This window comes from Lepidochelys olivacea (genome assembly GCF_965140295.1).
Source record: "Lepidochelys olivacea isolate rLepOli2 genome assembly, chromosome: 5".
Lineage (NCBI taxonomy): Eukaryota > Metazoa > Chordata > Testudines > Cheloniidae > Lepidochelys > Lepidochelys olivacea.
In genome coordinates this window covers 5,797,572-5,817,348 of record NC_140415.1, presented here as the reverse complement: position 1 = coordinate 5,817,348, position 19,777 = coordinate 5,797,572, and the positions used below count along the sequence as shown (strand labels likewise).

The 19,777-nt window shown below is 46.0% G+C and overlaps 1 protein-coding gene across 1 annotated transcript; it reads right to left on the bottom strand.

The window, feature by feature from the left end:
* Positions 1-665: 665 nt before the first annotated feature.
* LOC311520681 (aquaporin-3) lies at positions 666-19,028 on the bottom strand. Its single transcript, XM_084628334.1, has 6 exons — positions 18,831-19,028; positions 8,404-8,530; positions 6,714-6,851; positions 5,006-5,124; positions 3,872-4,089; positions 666-3,150 (listed from the first exon to the last, which is right to left on the bottom strand). Exons 1-6 carry the CDS (start codon positions 18,936-18,938, stop codon positions 2,997-2,999), a joined length of 864 nt encoding a protein of 287 aa, XP_084484460.1. The 5' UTR covers positions 18,939-19,028; the 3' UTR covers positions 666-2,996.
* Between the last annotated feature and the right edge of the window lie 749 nt (positions 19,029-19,777).

Sequence of the window (19,777 nt, the reverse complement as noted above, 5' to 3'; positions counted from 1 at the left end):
TGGTGCTGTGTTACTCCCCAGAAGTGGCTGCATGTCAGTGGTGGCTAAAATGGTCCCTGTACATGTGGGTCCTGATTCTGATTTTAACTAAGCTGATTTAACTCCATTTCAGTGGAGTTACTCCAGATTTACACCAGTGTGAGAGAACTGGACCCATAATTTTGCATATGAGTTTGTTAATTCTGTAATTCACTTTGGGAACCTCTGGACTCAAGAGTGCTGCATAAAAGATATTATATTCACTTTCAAATTGTGGAGACTAGACACACCGTTCCGTTGCTGTAGCTGGGAGAATTACAAATAGACAACTGATATTCCACTGATCAGCATTAATCTTCATCATACCCTAAACCAGGCTGAAAGTCAGGAAAGGAAAGGTAATATCTGGGTACTTCACTTTCCCAGATTCCATATACTGTAAGGCCAGAAGGGACTCTTACGCTCATCCAATCTGACCTCCTGTGTAACCCAAGCCCAGTGATTCCTGGATCTAGTCTGACAACTTGCAGTTTAACTAGAACACCTCTTTCAGAAAGACATCCCGTCTTCCCTAAGACTCCAAATGAAGGAGAATCCACCACAACTATTGCCAATCTGTTCCAGTAATTACCCTCACTGGTTAAAAAAAAAAGTGTGTTTTATAATAGTAGATTTTGTTCTTATTTCAAAATATATTTATTACAAAAGCTTGAGGACATTTACAGTTGAACAAAGTGGTGAAGAGGTATCTTCAGAAGAACTCATTGGGTTGACACTGAAGTATGAAAGAAGGAAAGAGGACTCTATTTTTAACAGTAAGGCACAAACTAAAAGAATAGCTTTCACAACAATTTTCATTCCAGGTATCTAACATGAGTTCAAGCTACAACTTAATAGGAATGCCAGCTGCTGTTGAAGGTGCCATCTGAATGTAACATTACAACTTCCTTTTCCCTCTTTGGTTTCATAAGAGTTCTAAAACCATATACTAAGATTTTGTGTAGACTAAAACACTCTCTAATCTGCCATCCTTATAGGGTTACCATACAGATCTTTGTTGCACATGGAACAGACATCACTTGACCTTGGATCTGCATATGCACCTAGAATAGGGTTAATCTCTTCCAGATTAGACTGAAATGAGCTGCGGTTCAAAGAAAGCTCTGTTTATTTCCTCTGCTATAACTGCTCCTCTGATATAAGCAAGAACATGATGCTCTTCATTTCTAAAGGGTGTAGCCTGTGCTTTTCCTTGTCTTTCAGCGAACCTATGAACCAATTCCCAGTGCACTCTATGGGGCTGGCTTCTTGTTTTGTGTATTAACAAGATTAGGTGCATGATTTTACATCTGCAGTAGGTCCCTCCCATATCCCTGATCTCTGCATAACCTCACCTTAGCACTACAAACTACAATTCAGAAGGAAACGAATACAACATGAAGGTAGCACTCAGCTACTGTGCCCAATAAAGTTAGATTTCCCTTTCCTTTTACAGATTCTCAAGAGATGAAAGGGGGTGAGAGAACTTGTATCAGGCATGTTATTGTCACTGATGACTTTCCAAGTGTCAGAGTTTACTTGAAATGGTTTAAAAATAAACAAAGTAAAATTGACAGGGTCATTTTACAATCTCAATATTGACACACACAAAAAAAGCATGAAAGAATACAAAGTTTTACTGACTGTAAATATGCACTCTATACGAGAAACATATTGAAAGGAATTCATGCACTAAAGGAACAGCTATCAAAGGGATCTCTAATAATATGATGCCATGGGAATCAGAGATTGACAACATGCCATCACTGGTATCAAAGAAGGTCAAATAGAATGGCACAATGGGAACTAGAGATTCTCTGCCAAGATGGCATCATGGATATCAAAGACAATCAAATAACATGATGCCATGAGTACCGGAGCTACAACGTGGCACCATGGGAATTGAGATGCTCTTACAACATGGTGCCATGGGTATCAAAAATGTTCTAATAACATGGGAGTTGGAGTTTCTCTGCCAACATGATTGTACTTTGAAAATACAATGAAAGTATCGTAAAGCAGGTCAGTGAATAGACAGCTGCCTTATGTCACCCGTGAATTAACTCTTCCCTGTCCTGGCATTATGTACATAAAGCTAATGTGAAATTTACATGAACAAACACAGCCTTATCGAGAGTCAAGCACCATGTTTTCAATCAAACATGACTATAAGCTTCTCTAATGAGTAAGAATCACTAATGCATTCAGGAAGGCAGCTTGCCCAGGCAAGCTTCTGGTGGATTAGTGTTTTCCTAAATCTTGTCTTCAATGACACAGTGAACGCTGAGGATCAAATATCCATGTGAAGAGAGCTTGTAAACGTTTTGTCCTAGCACAAAATTAAAGTCAAGTGCATTGTTGCTTTCTCTCTATTGTGACGTTCTATCTAGGCAAAGCCTGATTGATGTGGATCTTAATGCTATGCTATTAATGGCATGCACTACAGATTTAATGGGCTATCGTCATCCCTAATGTAACACCATTGACTGCAGGGGAGTTACACCAGGAATGAATTCAACAGCAGACTGCAACCGCCTGCTTCTCTTTTGCCTTTAGATATTTTCATTCGTTGATCTCAAAGCCCTTTATAAAGGTGGGTGTGAGGAGGTCTCCTCATCCCCACCCTGCCGATGGAGAAACAAGCTCAAAGAGGTGAAGTGATTTGCCCGAGGTCACGCAGTAAGCCAGCAGCAAAGCCTGATTAGAACTCAGGTTACCTGAGTCAGGTCTGCGCTCTAACCACTTGACTGCCCTGCCAACCCCCCCCCTTTACCAGGATGAGACTATGTGGTGCCTTTGGCAAAGGCTCATGGGCAAATTTCTAAAGCAAACGCATCAGGGTGTACAAAGAAACTAGGACAGAATATCTCAAGAAGTGGAATCTCTTGTTGTTCTTGAATCTTTCTCCTTCTTCTCTTCTTTGGTTCCTGCAGTCCTGTGAAAAGTGTCCATATCTGCCAGCCTCCTCAGACCCTTTTCTAATGCTTCACATCGGCCAACCTGACATTTTCCTGCTCAGTGGATGGAGGTGGCTTTTCATGGCATCCAATCATCAGCTGGTAAACCAGCACTCCAGCAACTGCCCCAAGGAAAGGGGCCATGACCGGGACCCACCACCAGTGCATGCCAGTACTGAAAGACACAAGAAAATGAGAGATGAGGAATGAGTAGCGGGACATCAACCAGAATAACCCAAACCCTGGGCATCACAGAATATTTCCAATGATTTTCAATCAGACATAGGCTCCTAAGTGCCCGAGGCCCTTTTGAAAATGGGATGTAGGCACCTAAGTCATCTAGGTACTTTTGAAAATGTTCACCCCTGAGCTTGAATGACCCAGAGAACTGGGGCTGTCTCTGGCTTTGCTGTCACCCTATCAGATAGCCATGACTTCCTAAGAGTGAGCATGAATACAGCCTTTTAAGAGAGCGGTCAGTGCTGTCCCACCCACGTCAGGAGGGCGAGGACTTTCCCCCGCCCCTGTTATTTCCCCATCGCTTCCATTTGGCAATAGCCATGAAAGTCTCCAAACAAGCTTATGTTCAGGGAACAGCTGCCCTTCCCACGCTTGCTCCCAGGCCTACTGCTTGATAGCAACGCCAGGGCATAAGCTCTGATATCTGGAAAAGGCTCTACTTTGGCTGTTTCTCATTGCTCAGGAAATCTCCAGGGAGATTAATGCCTTTTAGGAATGTTAATGTGACCCAAAGGTGCCTCAAAATGCAGAGACTGCTTAGGTGTCCCTTTCTGACAGCCACTTCCAGAAGTGCTTGGGTGAGTTACTTTTTGGCCACCATTTGCCTTGATCCCATCAGATCTGGGTAACCCACGCTCCGTGGAGAAAACACTTACGAGAACACTTCCATGCCCCAGCCAGCAATGGAGGTGAAAAGACGAGGCCCAAAGTCCCTGGCTGGGTTGACGGCATATCCAGAGTTGAAGCCCATGGACGTCCCGATAACCAGGACCACAAAGCCAACAGTGAAAGCCTCTAGGCCCCGGGGGATAGGGTTGTTGTAGGGATCCACAATAGCCAAGACGCAAACAATCAAGGATGCTGTGCCAATGAACTAGCAGGAAAAGGAGGGAGAGAGACGTGGTTGAGGTTTGATCAGTCTTTTAACAAAGTCACCTAGCTACTGGGTGGAATACTGCATGTTTAGAACTTATCCTCTGGAGTGACGAACAGGGATAGTGAAGGATGTGATCCCAGTAAGAGCAGGGAACACCAAAGGGAATACAAAGTGGGGAATTCTATGGCAAAGGGAACATGTCCAGAAAAGAACCCACCCTTAGCAATAGCCTCATGGAAACATCTAGAGCAGAGAACTTCTCTTTTTCAGTGAAGCAACTTAGGAGTAGAGAGCTGGATCTTTGAGTTCCCATGAGTCTAAGGACGCATTCTTAGCAGCGTCCGTGGGCGAGACTGCACCGCAAGGAGGACATTAAATAGGACTCTAACAGCCGCAGTGATACCAGCTCAGGCTAGGATCTCACAAGCTAAACAAGGCCAGTCAGGGTTGACACTTAGAAGGAGACCAAGGTACCACAGAGATCCATATTTATGATTCCCCCGTGTTACTATTCCTTCTGTAGGTATGCCCCAGCATGGTGTTTAGTGGCACTGTGTGTTGGAAGATGCCACTTTTCTGGAGAGAAATAAAACCAGGGTTCTGCCCCTTTGTGATCATTAAGGTCCTAGGGCACTTTTTACTAGAGTAGGGTCTTAGCCTTCGTGCCCCGGCCAAATTGTAGTTTGTTTCCATGTTGCAGGCTGCACTGTGGCCACCAATAACATTAAACCCTCCTGTATCCAGGCACACTCCTGCACTCTGATCCTCATGCTGAGCAGTGGATTACTGGGTCCCGACTGGTGAATATTACTGATCTAAATCCCAGGAAATGCAGCATTGTTCCTCTTGAAATTGAGTGAGAGGCCCAGGATTGTCCTGCAAGGTCTCTCACCAGCACCCCCAACTCTCTTACCTGGTCAAAGAATCCATTCACTACATCCAGATGCTCAGACGGGTACGTGGCAAAAATGCCAGCAGTGCCATTCTGTCCCACTACAAACAACTGGTTTTTGCCAAAAGCCCATATGGCATCTAGAATGGGAAACAGGGCTGGGTCAGTCATTCATCGCCTGATTGTTCAACAGCACACCAGAATCCAGGGCAGAGGGTGTTATTTGGGAAGCCTAATTAGTCTTCTGGACTTAAAACCTATGAATATTACAAGAGAATCACCATATTTGTCTATCATACGCATTCCTGCAATACAGCCAACTGCCGCTCAGCTGTGGGCTACCGTGGGCCCTATGACTTCCTCAACGCCCTGTGTAGACTGCACGGGCTCAGCGTATAGTATGAATAATCACGTCCCATAATTCAGTAACCCTTAACGTTGACCTCGGTCTTTCCTGTTCTCTGACCGTGACACTGGGTCATTTAGTCCCCTGAGGGCTGTAACAGGTTGGCCTCATTCCGGTGGTTGGGTTTGGTGCGAGGATAGCTGGGTGGATGGTGTTGGTGGCCTGTGATATACAGGAGGTGAGACTGGATGATCTGGGGTCCCTTCTGGCCTTAAACTCTATGACTGTTACAGCAGTGGGCAATGCTTTCACCTGAGCCCCTCTCGATTTAGAGATGATAGTGAGCCGGAGTCTCTGCACGGGTATGCATGTGCAAGTCCCATTGACTTGAAGGGAAATTAAGTATGTGTATCTGAGGCCAAAGTCTGGCTCAAGGTGTTGTCACTGATCTTTAATAAAATTGATTATTTAATTAACAATTGATTATTGAGAATGTTTTACTAATTTAAACAACAGCAACTAGGGGTATAAAACCACTCTTGCACAGCAGTTAGTAAGAGAGCCTAATAACCAACTGGTCCTGACTGTACCACACAAGAGGGGCTTGTCTGCAGGGCAGCACGTTGCGGTCTATGGGGATGTGAATTGTAGAGCACTCTATCGGGTCGCGCTCAAATCACCTCCTGTAGGCCCTGCTGGCGTGAGCTGAAAGGTACCTAGATTGCATTGATGCAGTCCCGTTTCAAACAGGAATACATTCACATGAACTAGGTGCCTTTTAGTTCATGCCAGCAAGGTCTACCTGGGGCAGTTAGAGGGCAACACGTTAGCACGCTCTACTATTCACACCCTTGTGGACCTCACCAGGCTGCCAGGTAGACAAGCCCTAACCAGCTCATTAAATCAGGAAAACTGGATCAAAAATGCTGATAGTTACTGATTGTTTGCACTTGGTTAGGTAATGGAGTTAACTGTTGCCTTGCTGTTAATCCTTATCTATTCTTTTCCTTGGCTGTGTAAAACAAGAGGAGTTAATTGTTATAGGCGGCATGTCACCCCAGGGGCTGCCAATCAGGAGACACAAAAACACGAGTCATGGGAGGGCTCTGAATAGAATTTCCTTGATGGGACAAAGCCAGCTGTCACAATGTTGTTGCTTGAGCACATATCGTTGTGCCCCAGGTGAAGACGTTACATGGGGCCCTGCGACTGATTTTGGGAGCTTTGAATGTGAGATCACCGTGGAAAAGCTCAGAGATACTAGGATGGCCATCAGCCCCACCACAGGAAAATGCTCCAATTTGGATAAGAAAGATATTTTTTACAGCATAAGAGAACAGAGTGAGAGGGATGGCATAAAAGCCGAGTGGTTTGTTCACTTACCGAAGTACAAGCCAAAGACGATGCCCGCTCCTAGGAAAGCACCGAGGGTTTGTGCCAAGATGTAAATAGGCAGCTTAATCCATGGCTCCCGGGCCATGAGGCACAGAGCAAAAGTTACAGCAGGGTTCAAGTGGCCACCTGGGAAAGAGTTTCTCGTTAGTGCATTCTGGGTGCAGGATCTGACTCCAGAATGCATGGAAAGGGACCAACACATTCAGAAAGACGCGCCCGTAAAAAGCATAGCTGCCGATGCACTCTGGGACTGTGCGTGTGACAATATCCTCCAGATCAAATTCACCCACCAGAACAGCAGCACGAGGCCCACACACACTCTAAGCCCCACTGAAACCCTTGAAGGAGGTGCAGCCGCTGAAAACCAGGCCAGATATGTGGCCCTGTTCAGTGGAAGATATGGGTTAATCCACATGCCCAGAGCTAGGCAATACCTGGTCTTTAGGGAAACACTCTGGCTAAAGCCCTTGAGGATGTATTGCAGGGAATGGGATTGGAGAAAGGTTTAGATGCTCTAATAGGCCTTTCTCCATCTCTAATTTCATGACCCAGTGAGGCTCTCAGCAAGAATGAGTTGCTCTCTCTAAATTTATCTATCTATGCCATTGACTTCCAACGGTGATAGTCGTGTCCACTCACATTGGTTCTCCTGTGCCAGAAGCTGGCATTCCACAACGGGGTGGGTGGACAGTTGCAAAGAGCAAGAACTATTGAGAAACAAATGACCAACAAAGGGTTCTATTCTCTCCTCAGTGTGGGTTCGCCGGTTGCATGCACACAGAGAGGAAACTATGTTATTAACTATGAATAGGGCCCTACCAAATTCAAGGCCACGAAAAATGCATCACGGACCATGAAATCTGGTCTTTTGTGTGCTTTTACCCTATACTATACAGATTTAAAGGGGGAGACCAGCGTTTCTCAGATTGAGGGTCCTGCCCAAAAGGGAGTTGCGGGGGGGTCACAAGGTTATTTTAGGGGGGTTGCAGTATTGCCATCCTTACTTCTGGGCTGCCTTCAAAGCTGGGTGGCTGGAGAGCGGTGGCTGTTGGCCGGGAGCCCAGCTCTGAAGGCAGTGACCCGCCAGCAGAAGTGCAGAAGTAAGGGTGGCGATATCAAACCATACCACCATTACTTCTGCGCTGCTGCCTTCCGAGTTGGGCAGCCGGAGAGCGGTGGCTGCTGGCCGAGGGCCCAGCTCTGCAAGCAGCAGCGCAGTAGTAAAGGTGGCAACACCATACCAGGCCATCCTTACTTCTGCGCTGCTGCTGGCAACAGCGCTGCCTTCAGAGCTGGGCTCCCGGCCAGCAGCAGCCGCTCTCCAGCCGCCCAGCTCTGAAGGCAGGGCCACCACCTGCAGCAGCGCAGAAGTAAGGGGAGCAGTATCGCAACCCCTCCTACAATAACCTTGCAATTCCTCCACAGCTCCTTTTTGGGTCATGACCCCTACAATTACAACACCGTGAAATTTCAGATTTAAATAGCTGAAATCATGAAATTTATGATTTTCAAAATCCTACGCCCATGAAATTGACTAAAATAGACCGTGAATATGGTAGGGCCCTAACTATGAAGCAATGCTCTTTGACCTTTGAATCTCCAACTGCGAATGGCCAGGAGCTTAGAGCAAGAGGGAGCCCTAGGTTTGCAGCAAAGCCGTGAAATGGAAGCCACGTACCTGACACTTGCCCCGCTATCAGAATTCCAAGTGTAACAGCAAAGCCGAAGGCCAAGTTCACAGTCAAGAAGCCCCCGTGGGTTCCTCTACTGAGCACGACCTGAGCGACTGAGCCACAGCCAAACAACTGAAAGAAGAAAAGAACTGATTAAAACTGGCCCAGTGGGTTTTCCTTCAGGAGCAAGAAACTGGCCAACGACTCCTGAGTGCTTTCCACTTGAGTTCTCCAACCCAAGTCCATGACCAACTCCACTATCCGCACTTGTGCTGCAGTACAAAATGGGAAAGGCTGCAAGGAAACTTGCTGGCTTGGGTGGAAAATGCCAGGGAGGAGGGTCATGAATTTGCCAGGGACTTGACCACCCCCATGTTCTGAAGCCTACAAAATATTCTCCCTTCTGGTCTTCAAGATCCTCCAACGGCTTACCAGTCAGGGGGGAGGCATAGCTCAGTGGTTTAAGCATTAGCCTGCTAAACCCAGGGTTGTGAGTTCAATCCTTGAGGGGGCCATTTAGGGATCTGGGCCAAAAATTGGGGATTGGTCCTGCTTTGAGTAAGGGATGGGATTAGATTAGATGACCTCCTGAGGTCCCTTCCAACCCTGATATTCTATGATTCCAAACACCTCTAGCCAATTCCCTGGTCTCTTAAAACACCAGACTCTTTTGTTTCTCCACAGTGGCTGGTACATCCTTCCTCACAGCTGCTTCCACCAACTCCTTTTCCTGATTATCAGCACCTAGCTGATTCCTTAGCCCTTTCCAAAGCCTCCCACTCCAAGACCCATCTCTCCGCTTGGCCTCCTACTTATCCAAACTCTCCCTTTAATAAAACCATCAAAATCTTCCCCCAGAGACCTCCAACTTTCAACCATTCTGCCCTGCATCTCTCTTTTCTCCCTCGCCTACCACACCTAGGGACACTATATGATGCATTTAAACCTACTGTCCTTCTTTATATGGAACTGAAATCATTGGAAGTTTGGGGTCTGGACTGCAAACGGGATCAGTTCATAGTTTGCTGGCATTTGCAAAGATGACTATACATGGCTGGAAAACATTGTAAGGACAATACTCTTGATATAAGGAGGTCCCAGCAGCAGGGCAGCTGTCAGCAAGGCAAAGCTTGGATGGTATAAGAGCACTGTCTGCCATCAGCTGGTGCTAGGATTTATACAGCAGCTCAAACACTAGATTACAGCCGCAAACCTGCTTAGGGGGCTTCATGCTACACAGAATACAAACCTGCCTCAGGCAACCACAGACATTAAACGCTTCAGTCCAGGCACCTCGTAAATTACACCTTGTCTCTGGCATTGTGAGAGGCAGTTTGCCTCACCTCTTCCTTCTGAGGGCTGGGGACTGGAAAGTATTTGCTGCAGGGGCGGTTATTGGCAAAGGGTGATAAGCGCTGTTTGCTTGCAGTGAAGGGAGGAAGCGAGCTGCAGCCCAAGGATGTTTGCTCAGGACAATCCCGCATTTCCGGCCCATGTGCAAGAGCTAAACGGCTCTCTCAGCTCTCTTGTCCTCTTTGTCCCACTCCACTTCGCTAGCAATCCAGCCCATTTCAGACTAGCACTGGTGTCTGAATCAGAGCAAGTGGGGGCCCCTCCCCACCTCTTCCACCTGCAGTCCCCCCACCCAGCACTCCTGCTGGGGAGCGGGCTTGGGGAGTGGCGGGCTTCCCCCACTCCCCGGCAGGAGCACCAGATGGACGGCTGAGTGGGTCAGCGCACGGGGATGCCCATCTTTCCAGGGCCCTCCAATTGGCTGGGACCCCTGGGCACGGGCCCCCGTTGGCCTAGTGGCTAATCCACCACTGAGAAAATCTGGCCCTAGGAGCACAGAAGAGAGGCAGGCAGGCTGGCATTTAGGGCCAAATTCTGCTTTTGATGTGCATGTCTACATTTTTATTGGGCCCCAGCAAACCAAGCCAAATCTTGATCCCAGTGGCTTCCACAAGACACACTCACACCATACACACACACACACACCTTTCTATCAGTTGCATTTGGCCCTAGGAATCAGTTCAAATTGCATTCACCATGGCTGCTCCAGCAAATGATTTGTTGCCACACAGTTTACTATGGGTATGGCTACACAGCCGCTAGACACTCGGGCTCGTTGTCTAGATGTCTGGGCTCGGGCTGGAGTCTGAGCTCTGAGACCCTGCAGAGTGGGATCGTCCCACAGGATAAGTCCCACGGTTTGTTTTTGTTTTTTGTTTTTTGTTTTGGGGGGGGGCGGGGGGGGACTGTAACCATATTCCAGCCACCAAAACTGTGGGATCAGATCATTGGCTGGTGTAAATCAGAGGAGCTCCTTGTGGCCAATGGCCAGGTGAGGTCTGACCCCCAAATATCCCATAGTGTGGTTCTTCTAGGCACACTATTGGTCATAACACAGAGAGGTACCAAGCAATGAAGTAATTTAGAGAGAGAATAAATCACTATTGCCGGCATTCTGATAATTATTTTGTGTGTGTGTCTGTATATATACACACAGAGAGATGGCCATTATTATCACTATGTATGTGCCAATACGTATACACACAGTCAAATTCTGCTCCTAAACCCCCATAGTCGATCCTCTTATGTTCAGGTTCTTATACTAAACTCATCAGGATGGCACTGACTTGGAAACTGACATCAACAGGGCATGTGCCAGCACACATATTGTAATTGTGATCTTCCAAGCTGATCAGAGGACAGAAGTTTGCCTGTGTCTTACACTACCTCCTCTGGCAGATTTCAGTGTCACCTACATTTCCCAACCCCTGAAAGTTCTTTTCTCACAATCCTCCTTTGCACAAGACATGACGCTAAACAACACCTGAACATTGTGCAGCATTGCCAGTTCTCATGCTTTTATTGCACATCTCCCAATATTTGGTGCTTTTCTTGAGTCTCCGACTCCTGGAGTCATGTGATTATATGTGAATCTCAGCTGTTTTTTAAAGTAAGTTTCTAGCCCTCCTGGTTGCAGAGAAAAGTGTGAAAATATGAGCCAAGTGAAACCTAAAGGCTCAGAAAGCAGAAGGCCAATCGAAAGAACTCAGCATGTATCATTTTCAAAAAATCTCTCATGATTCTAATCCTGCTTTATGATTTCTGAACACCTGGGATTTTATTCTTAATGAGACAGAGAGTAAAATGCAAAACGTAAATGAACTTAAATGTCTCGATTTTCACCCTGGCCAGGCTAAACGGCTTTCCATGGGCCATTTAAATGATGCCCTAGTTGTTTTGTAATAGATCCACATTGACTAGGTTCTAAATGCAATTCACTAGGGCCATGGTGAGATGTTTTCCATAGGAACCTGCTGCTAGGGATGAGGTGTGTGAAATATGGAGAAGTTGAACCCCTGCTCTGTTGACTTTAACTAGCTATTCAAGCTCCAGCATTTTCGTGTTACCAATAAAATGTCACACACGCCATAGAAATAAAAAGCTATAATATCAAGGTTTGCATCACGCACTCTCGCATGATCTGCTATTGTATTTCATGTCCCTTATACTCCGCTGGACGATTTAAATGATTATTTTATTAGTATTAATAAAATGTACTAAACCACTTCACTGTGAAGTATTAACATTACTCCCACGTGTATTTATTAAGTTAAATCTATGCATTTGAAAGATCAGGCATCAGCTGAAGTATTGTGTCCAATTCTCGGCACCGCACCTTCGGAAAGTCGTGGACAAATTGGAGAGTATCCAGAGGAGAGCAACAAAAAACAGTCAAAAGTTTAGAAAACCTGGTCTATCAGGAAAGGTTAAAACAACTGGGCATGTTTAGTCTTGAGAAAATATGGGGGGGACCTGATAGTCTTCAAATTTATTAAGGGCAGTTATAAAGAGAAGAGTGATCAATCGTTCTCTGTGTCCACTGAAGGTAGGACAAGAAGTAATGGGCTTAATCTGCAGCAAGGAAGAGTTAGGTTGGATATTAGGAAAAACCTGATAATAGAATATCAGGGTTGGAAGGGACCTCAGGAGGTCATCTAGTCCAATCCCTGCAGGACCAATCCCCAATTTTTGCCCTAGATCCCTAAATGGCCCCCTCAAGGATTGAACTCACATCCCTGGGTTTAGGAGGCTAATGCGCAAACCACTGAGCTATCCCTGTTTATAAGAACAGATTGGACAAACACCTGCCAGTGTCAGGGATGAACTAGGTTTACTTTGTCCTGCCACAGCGCAGGGGGCTGGACTTGTAGAAGGTCCCTTCCAGCCCAACATTTCTATGATTCTATATCCGTGTCTATCTAGGCATGGAGGGACTGATTCCACACCTGCTGAAGTCAATGGGAATCTCTCTGCACTGATTTCAAAGGGCTTTGGATTAGACCCGGATAGGGCACTCATCAGGGTCCCATCTGAGCACCAAAGGCAGGGTAATGCAGCAGATGTACCCCTAAGGGGATCCAAAGCAGCAGCTGCCCAGAGATTCGGCTCAAATACTGCCCAGTCCTACAGAGTACTGTCCACACCAGTGCAGGTCGGTGTAACTTGCATCGCTAGTGGTGGTGGCTTTTTCACACCCCTGAGCAACATACTTTATATGAACATATGTGGTAATGTAGACCTGCCCTGAGATAAAAAAAAACCCACACCTTTCTTAGCAGAGAAGACAAGTCCTGAGATTGGAAAGGTCCAGAGCTGACTAAGGAAGGTAGTACAAGACTTTGGCAGGAAACAGAAATGGGTAAACAATACTTGAGAGATTACATAAGCTATGGGTTTATAAACAGCTCTGGAGAAGAGTGACTCTGTTTGCACACTCAAGAAGGGATAGTCACCGGCATTCTTCTACACAACAGCTCTCTGAATAACTTTTTGTTGCCTAGTGGCTGCTCTTTGCACCTTCAAAGGAGCTACACAAAAGACCTGAATGTATTTGCTCTTAAATTTACATGGCCCTGATCCCTGGATTAATCTGGGAATGCTTTGTAACATTGGCACAACCTGACCCAGCAGGAATGTTATCGTCTGAGTAACAACTTTTCTCTTCTGCAGGCAAATAGAACAGGGATTAGGCAATGAACCTTGTGTAAATCTAGCCTAATTTCACCAATGAATCGGAAGGAGATTCAGATCGGGTTGCAGCCTGAATAAGGCTGTTGAAAACCCTTGAGCTTTGATAACAGTTTGAATGAGGAAGATATTAAGCAGCTCCCTGCAGCACTTGAGAGTTAAACTCCTACTCACAATGAGAGTTAAAGCTGGAGCCCAAATAAGGGACTCTCCCTCCAAATGGGTGAGGCTGGGTGGGTCTGGGGCCCTCATCCTGCAGCTGGCTCCAACGCCCTGTTCACCCTCTTCTTTTGCAAAGCCGCAGTTTGATCGAAAGTCCACTGAAGTCAAACCAAAGCCTCCCTGTGAGTCAGAGGGGTGGTTCTGGTGCAGCTGGGGGCAGAATCTGGCTCCTCGGAGTTTTGGGAGTGGACAAGGGAGAGTCAGTAACAAGAAGGTTTGTAATGGATCTTTCCGCATAAGAGTTGGAATTCACCCCCTGTGCAGAGGCGCAGCCCAAGGCTTATGCACCACTTAAGAACTCAAGAGATAAGAGGGCTTAAGTGGTACACGGATCTTGCACAGGGAAGAGTCTGTTAAGACAGAATGTATCGGCTCCTTTTTTCCCACTAAAGCAAGTTCAGCCATTCCCCACTGATTTGTGGTAGAAAGGCGAATGCACAGGACAAGGGGTCAGGAGCTGGAGTGCCATTTCTACCTCTGCCACAGACTTCCTGTGATGTCTTGGTCAAGTCATTTAAGGCCTTATCCTGCAGGAAGGAAGGAAGACACTGAATACTGTGGGCACAGGATCAGGCTGTTAATTTGTGCCTCATTTCTCCCATCTGTAAAATGGGGAAATCACACTCCACTACTTCACTGGGGTGGGGGTGGCCTGGTTAGTGCTTGTGAAATGCTTTGAGAGCCTCAAATGGAAGGCACTAGAAGGAAGGTGGTGTTATTGCCATTTCATTAAATGACTTCCTTGTCCACAAGACATGCCCACTACAACCAGTTTTTCGGCACTGTGCTATTATGACCTGCATGTGACATTTTTGCTGGTGCTCAAAGTTGATTGAATTTACACTTAAGTTTTTAAAACTCTAGCAAAATATTAACATAATGCAAGGGCCATGCTTAGCAAGACTGAAAGCAAACCAGACTTTCCAAGTCTTATATAAAGCAAATATGGTGTAGCAAACTGCCTAGTATGTTTGAGTACTGCTGCCCTCTACTGGATGGAATCAGAACAACTTAACTATGTTTCATAGGCCCTATACTGCTAATAACTGAAGAAGATTCTCCTTTACTTTTATTCCTACAATTACACTATGAAATTTAGGTTTCCATGGCATATGGCATAGTTACAACCATGAAGTTCCAATTTGTAACAGTAAAGGCCTTCATCAGACCAGTCCTGTTTGAAGAATGACCAAGGGCGTTAGATTCAGAACTGCTCTTTGTTCCTTCCTTGTGTCTAAACAACAGTGAAAACCAGCTAATCCACCAGCCAAAGTCCGTCAGAGAGCCAAATTATTATACCGGCCAGATATGAAGGATACAGAGTCTGACCTTTTCGCTAGCTCCAGTATTTAAAACAAAGTAGGTCTGTAGCAATGTAACAGTTGCAACCCTTTTATTTTAAGCAGGGTGCAAAAAGCTGGGCTGATGGAATTTTTTTTTTAATTGGCTGCTACAGTAATAATACAAACAACAGACCACGTGTGAAATTCGTTTGATATTTGCATTGCTTAGCTATTGCCAGTAGGTGGCAGTAGGTGGCATGTTGGAGCAGGCAAGAAGGTACAGCCTCAAGGAAGTGAGTTTACAGGAAAAAAAGATTTCCTTGGCTTCTTTTGCTGCACGATTTCCCTGATTATATATGAAGAAGGAACATTTTTTCACACGCTCCCCTAACAGTGTTTTTGTACCATGCACAAAGACATTTGTTGCAGGGTAAGTTGCCTCTCTTAGCGCTGTGATCTCTGTGCCAGCAAAAGGCGAGAGACCTGTTGGGAAGAAACTGGGCTCACGCCCATTGCCTTTGGGTGTCACAAATCTTCCCATTACAAAGCGCAGGTCTAATGTTAAGTGCGCAGACCTACTCCTGTTGAAGTCAATGGAAGTTTGACCTCAGTGAGAGCAGGAGCAAACCTTAAGCCTACCCTCCCTATTAACCTTAATGTATCCTAAACCTGGAGAGATGGGGACAAATCCAGCCAACTCTGAGCCTGATCCTACATCCCTTGCAGAGCCAAAACCTCCACCGATGTTAATGGGTGCAAACAGAAGCTAGGATTGGGCTCTGTGCGAGCTTAAAAATGACCCTATCAAAATAAACATATTTCACTTACACATGATAACATGCACCACTCCACATACCAGGCGAGTGAGAGTCAGCCTTCTGGGACTCCCATGAGGGCAGCGTAGCTAGCCAGGGTGTGCTCCCATCAGACAGTATTGTTCCTCCGTGGAGACTGCCAGACTCAGAAACAGGGTCTGAGTGATGGGGATGGGAAGGACCAGAGGCAGATACATGTGATCCATTCCTATCCCAGGATTAACCAACCCTACCTGCTACCAGGCTTACATGGAAAGGAAAACATGGGCTAATGTTCTCAGAGACTCTGACTTCGAGCCCTTTTTGTTCCAGTCAGACCCCAGAACAAGGGATGATCTGGGATTGAGAGCAAACTGAAAAAAGCAAGAAGGAAATCATCAGCCTTTCGAAATGGCCCTTTCCTGCCTCTTCTCTGACAGCCAGAGATCCCACTGCATTAAATACAGTCTCTAAATACACTTAACAACGTGAGGGGAGACTGAGGCAGTAAACAGCTTGGGGTGTGGAGTGGAGCAGCCTCCCTGCACTGAATCTCTCTGAAGGTGCTCCTGGCTCCTAACCCCAGATTGCAATGCAATCCATGACGTGTGTGACGCCCAGCCCCACCCCCCACCGGGTCTTCAGCAGATGTATTTCCAAGAGGAGTTATAAGAAAAAGTTTTTGTCATTTCTACAAACTCTGTAAGCATGAGTTCAGAGTCTGCAAGCCTGACTCTAAATCCTGCCTTTTCTTTGCTAACCCTTTCTGAAAGCTCTGTCCAAAGCACTGGCCCATGAATGCCTTGCCTCCTCTGCTCATTAGGGCTAGTAAAACACAACAGGTGATGTGCCTCGGGTTGTTCCCATTGCCACTTTCACCAGCTTTTGCCTAAAGCCCCTAGAAGAACACGTGGATTTTCCTGGAGTTGTACAGGAGGGGCCTGATCCAAATCCAAGACCCCCCGCCTCCCAAATGCCAGGGGATTTTGGATCAGGCTCTGAGCAGCTGGAATTAGCTTGATTTTCTTTCCCTGCCAAATAGCACATGCGATTCAGAGACAAAAACTGCACAAGCGTTCAGTCAGCTCCTGCCCATCCTTATTCTGGGCGGGATGATTTAATTGGGGATCAGTCCTGCTTTGAGCAGGGGGTTGGACTAGATGACCTCCTGAGGTCCCTCTTCCAACCCTGATATTCTATGATTCTATGATTCCAAATAACCCTTTCAAAGCAAAGCATGGCCACTTGGTTGAAAGTAGCTCTTGCGAAAGCTGGTCTTTCCTCAGATAAAAAAAAATTATGCTATGGGAAACATAGCGTCCCCATGAGAGATGGTGACATTTTACTGTTTCTCTTGAGCAGCGAGATATACAGAAGATACATCAGGCTCTCTGCCCCCCGTTGCTTTTTAAAACACAAAAGGCTGTGTCTTTCCATTTACGGGAGGTGGCTGGAGCTCCATAGTGCTTTTCAAAGTTGCCACCACCCTTCGCTAGCCCAGCTGCTGAATAATTTCCAAAACCATTCAGATCTCAACTGGTGTAAACCCACAGTAGCTCAGCTGAAGTTGATGGAATTGCTGGGGATTTACACCTTGGTAAATGAGATTAGAATCTGATCACCTATCGTCAAAGTGATGCACAAACATTAACTGGCCAGTACTGGAATATCAGCAAATTAGACAAATTACACCTGTCCGCAGTGTCATCTATAGACCTACCTACCATGTGCGGAAGGGCCAACATTTTCAAAGTTGGATGCCCAGAGCAAGACACCTATATCCATAATGAATCACTTAAACCCTTGTCCTGATTTTCAGAGATGCTGAGTATTAGCGACTACTATTGAATTAGGCCTTAGAAATTAGATCTACCTAGCTACGTGGTTCAGGGCTGTGAAAAATTTCTCACCTTAAGCACAGTAGGTAAGTTGACTTAACCCTGCAGTTGCAACTAGGTCGATGGAAGAATTATTCTGCCAACCTAGGTACTGCCCCTCAGACAGGTGAATTAACCACATCACGCCATTGTGGAAGGAGCAGCTACACTATGGAGGCATAGCTGGAGCACTGTAGCCAGAGCACTGTAACCATGCCGCTGTGGTGTAGACATACCCTTAGATTGCAGTGGTGGAGCTCAGCTCTCATCCCTGTATCAGGTCACTTATTGATTTAAATGCCCAGATATAGACACAGGTTCCCAACTTTAGGCACTCAGGTTTGAACCCTTTCACCAAGCCGCCTATTGTCTTTGGGGTCTAAGCACTGAATCTTTTGTGTCTATTTACCATTGAAACATATGATGGGGGACAGACAGCTCCCCGATCCTAGACATGTGGCAAGCAGAGGTAGGCATTCAGCCAGCCTGTAAGACTGGGTTAGTATTTTGCAGTGAGCCTCAAAACAGCCCTGCTATTCCCCTCTCACTTGATCCCAGGACAGGCTGTTGAGAACTGTTATTAACACTTTCAACACCAGCACATGTTTAAAATGATGCTTTAAGAAAAACAATCCAAGAAGAGGAACTTTCCCCTTCATGCATCTTCTCCCCTTTAGATGGTTCTTTAAAGGTTCTTTGAAGTTCAGACAGTTTCAGGGTCAGAGAAATACATAGAGGTGTGAGAGCAATTTCCTTCCAGGAGACCTTGCTGTTTACACATGTGCCTCCTTATTGGATCTACTCTGCTGCTCATACATACCAAAGGTGAAATCTTTCAATACTTCAAAAGATTCATACATCACATCGAATTAGAAGCGACTCTAAAACTGATTGGTTACCAACTTTCATACGTTATTTCACACAGAACATCAGGGTTTTACTACTCTAGACCCCAAGAGTCCTCTCTGGTCAGTTTCATCACTGGTGTAAATTCCAGGGATGAATGTGGTTCCTTTGTCATATCACTTTAGCTTTGCATCCAAATTACTGCAATTAAACAGTACCCAGCAATCTTAGCCAGGTTCGTGAAATATTAACCTGGTCCTGAATAAGCCATGTACAATGTAGTATGTTAACGTTTTATTGCAACTATGCCTTAATAAAAAGGTTTCCAAAAAACCACAGCTGTATCCTAAGTAGTAAAAGGCAGACTTACCACCAGAATCAGGGTCCCCAGGCACTCAGCCAGTGCTTGCCTCATTAGTTTGTTTCTGATCCTCAGCATCTCTCCAATTCTAGCAAGAACTTCCTTTTGCCTCCCCATGGTGGCTGAGATTTCCTTCTAGCCCTGCTTTGGCTCAGAGGTGGCTGGCTGGCTTTCAGCTCTTCAGCCTGGTGTGTGTAACTTTGATCCTTGCAGCCTTGTGTTTGCTTATAAATAAGTTGAGATATCCCTGAAACACCGCCCCTAAGTAACCCCACCCCTCCCACCCTCTCTTTCACTGCACCTTTTTGTTCTCAGCATGGGACTGAGGGGGTGGTTTGCTTGGGTTTTTTTTATTATTATTATTACTCATATAGGCAGGCTGCAGATATACGAGTGTCAGGAGCTCTGTAAGGAGACTGAAGGGGGGGGAGAACAGTGCAGAGACCTCCACATCCTGATTGCATTATTTCCGTGCCCTTCTAACAGCACATACAGCTGAATCTGCCCCACTCTCAATTCAGATGAGCCAAGAAGTCCCGCCTATACAAACACCGCAGCTGAACTTGCATGTGCAGAGTCAACTCTTGACAATACCATGAATTCTGATTTCCCCCCATACCAGAGCTGACTGTAGGTTGTCAGCTTCTTGGTGACTTACACTCCTATGCAGTATGGGGGACTGCTAGTCGCTCTGGCAATAAAATAATGGGAAACGCGGCCTTGATTCTCCACTCCCTTATTCCACTTTTAGGCCAGTGATCTCAGTACCTCACACCAGCATCAAACTGATGTCATGGAGTGAGAACTGGGTCCAGAAACGGTCCTAACTCGAAACTCTAGCTGTAAACTCCAGATCTGGATGCAGAGCCAAACTTGTTGCATGTCTAAATAACGTACACATCTCCCCAAGGCTGAGGGACTGCGCCGTGTACCCTGCATTCATTTCAGCACGACCC

Coding starts and splice junctions, on each gene's coding strand:
- LOC311520681 (XM_084628334.1), bottom strand. CDS start 18,938: ATGGGGAGGCAAAAGGAAGTTCTTGCTAGAATTGGAGAGATGCTGAGG. Junction 8,531..18,830: donor TGGGGACCCTGATTCTGGTG/GTAAGTCTGCCT, acceptor TTCTTCTTTCAG/TTGTTTGGCTGTGGCTCAGT. Junction 6,852..8,403: donor GATAGCGGGGCAAGTGTCAG/GTACGTGGCTTC, acceptor ACTCTTTCCCAG/GTGGCCACTTGAACCCTGCT.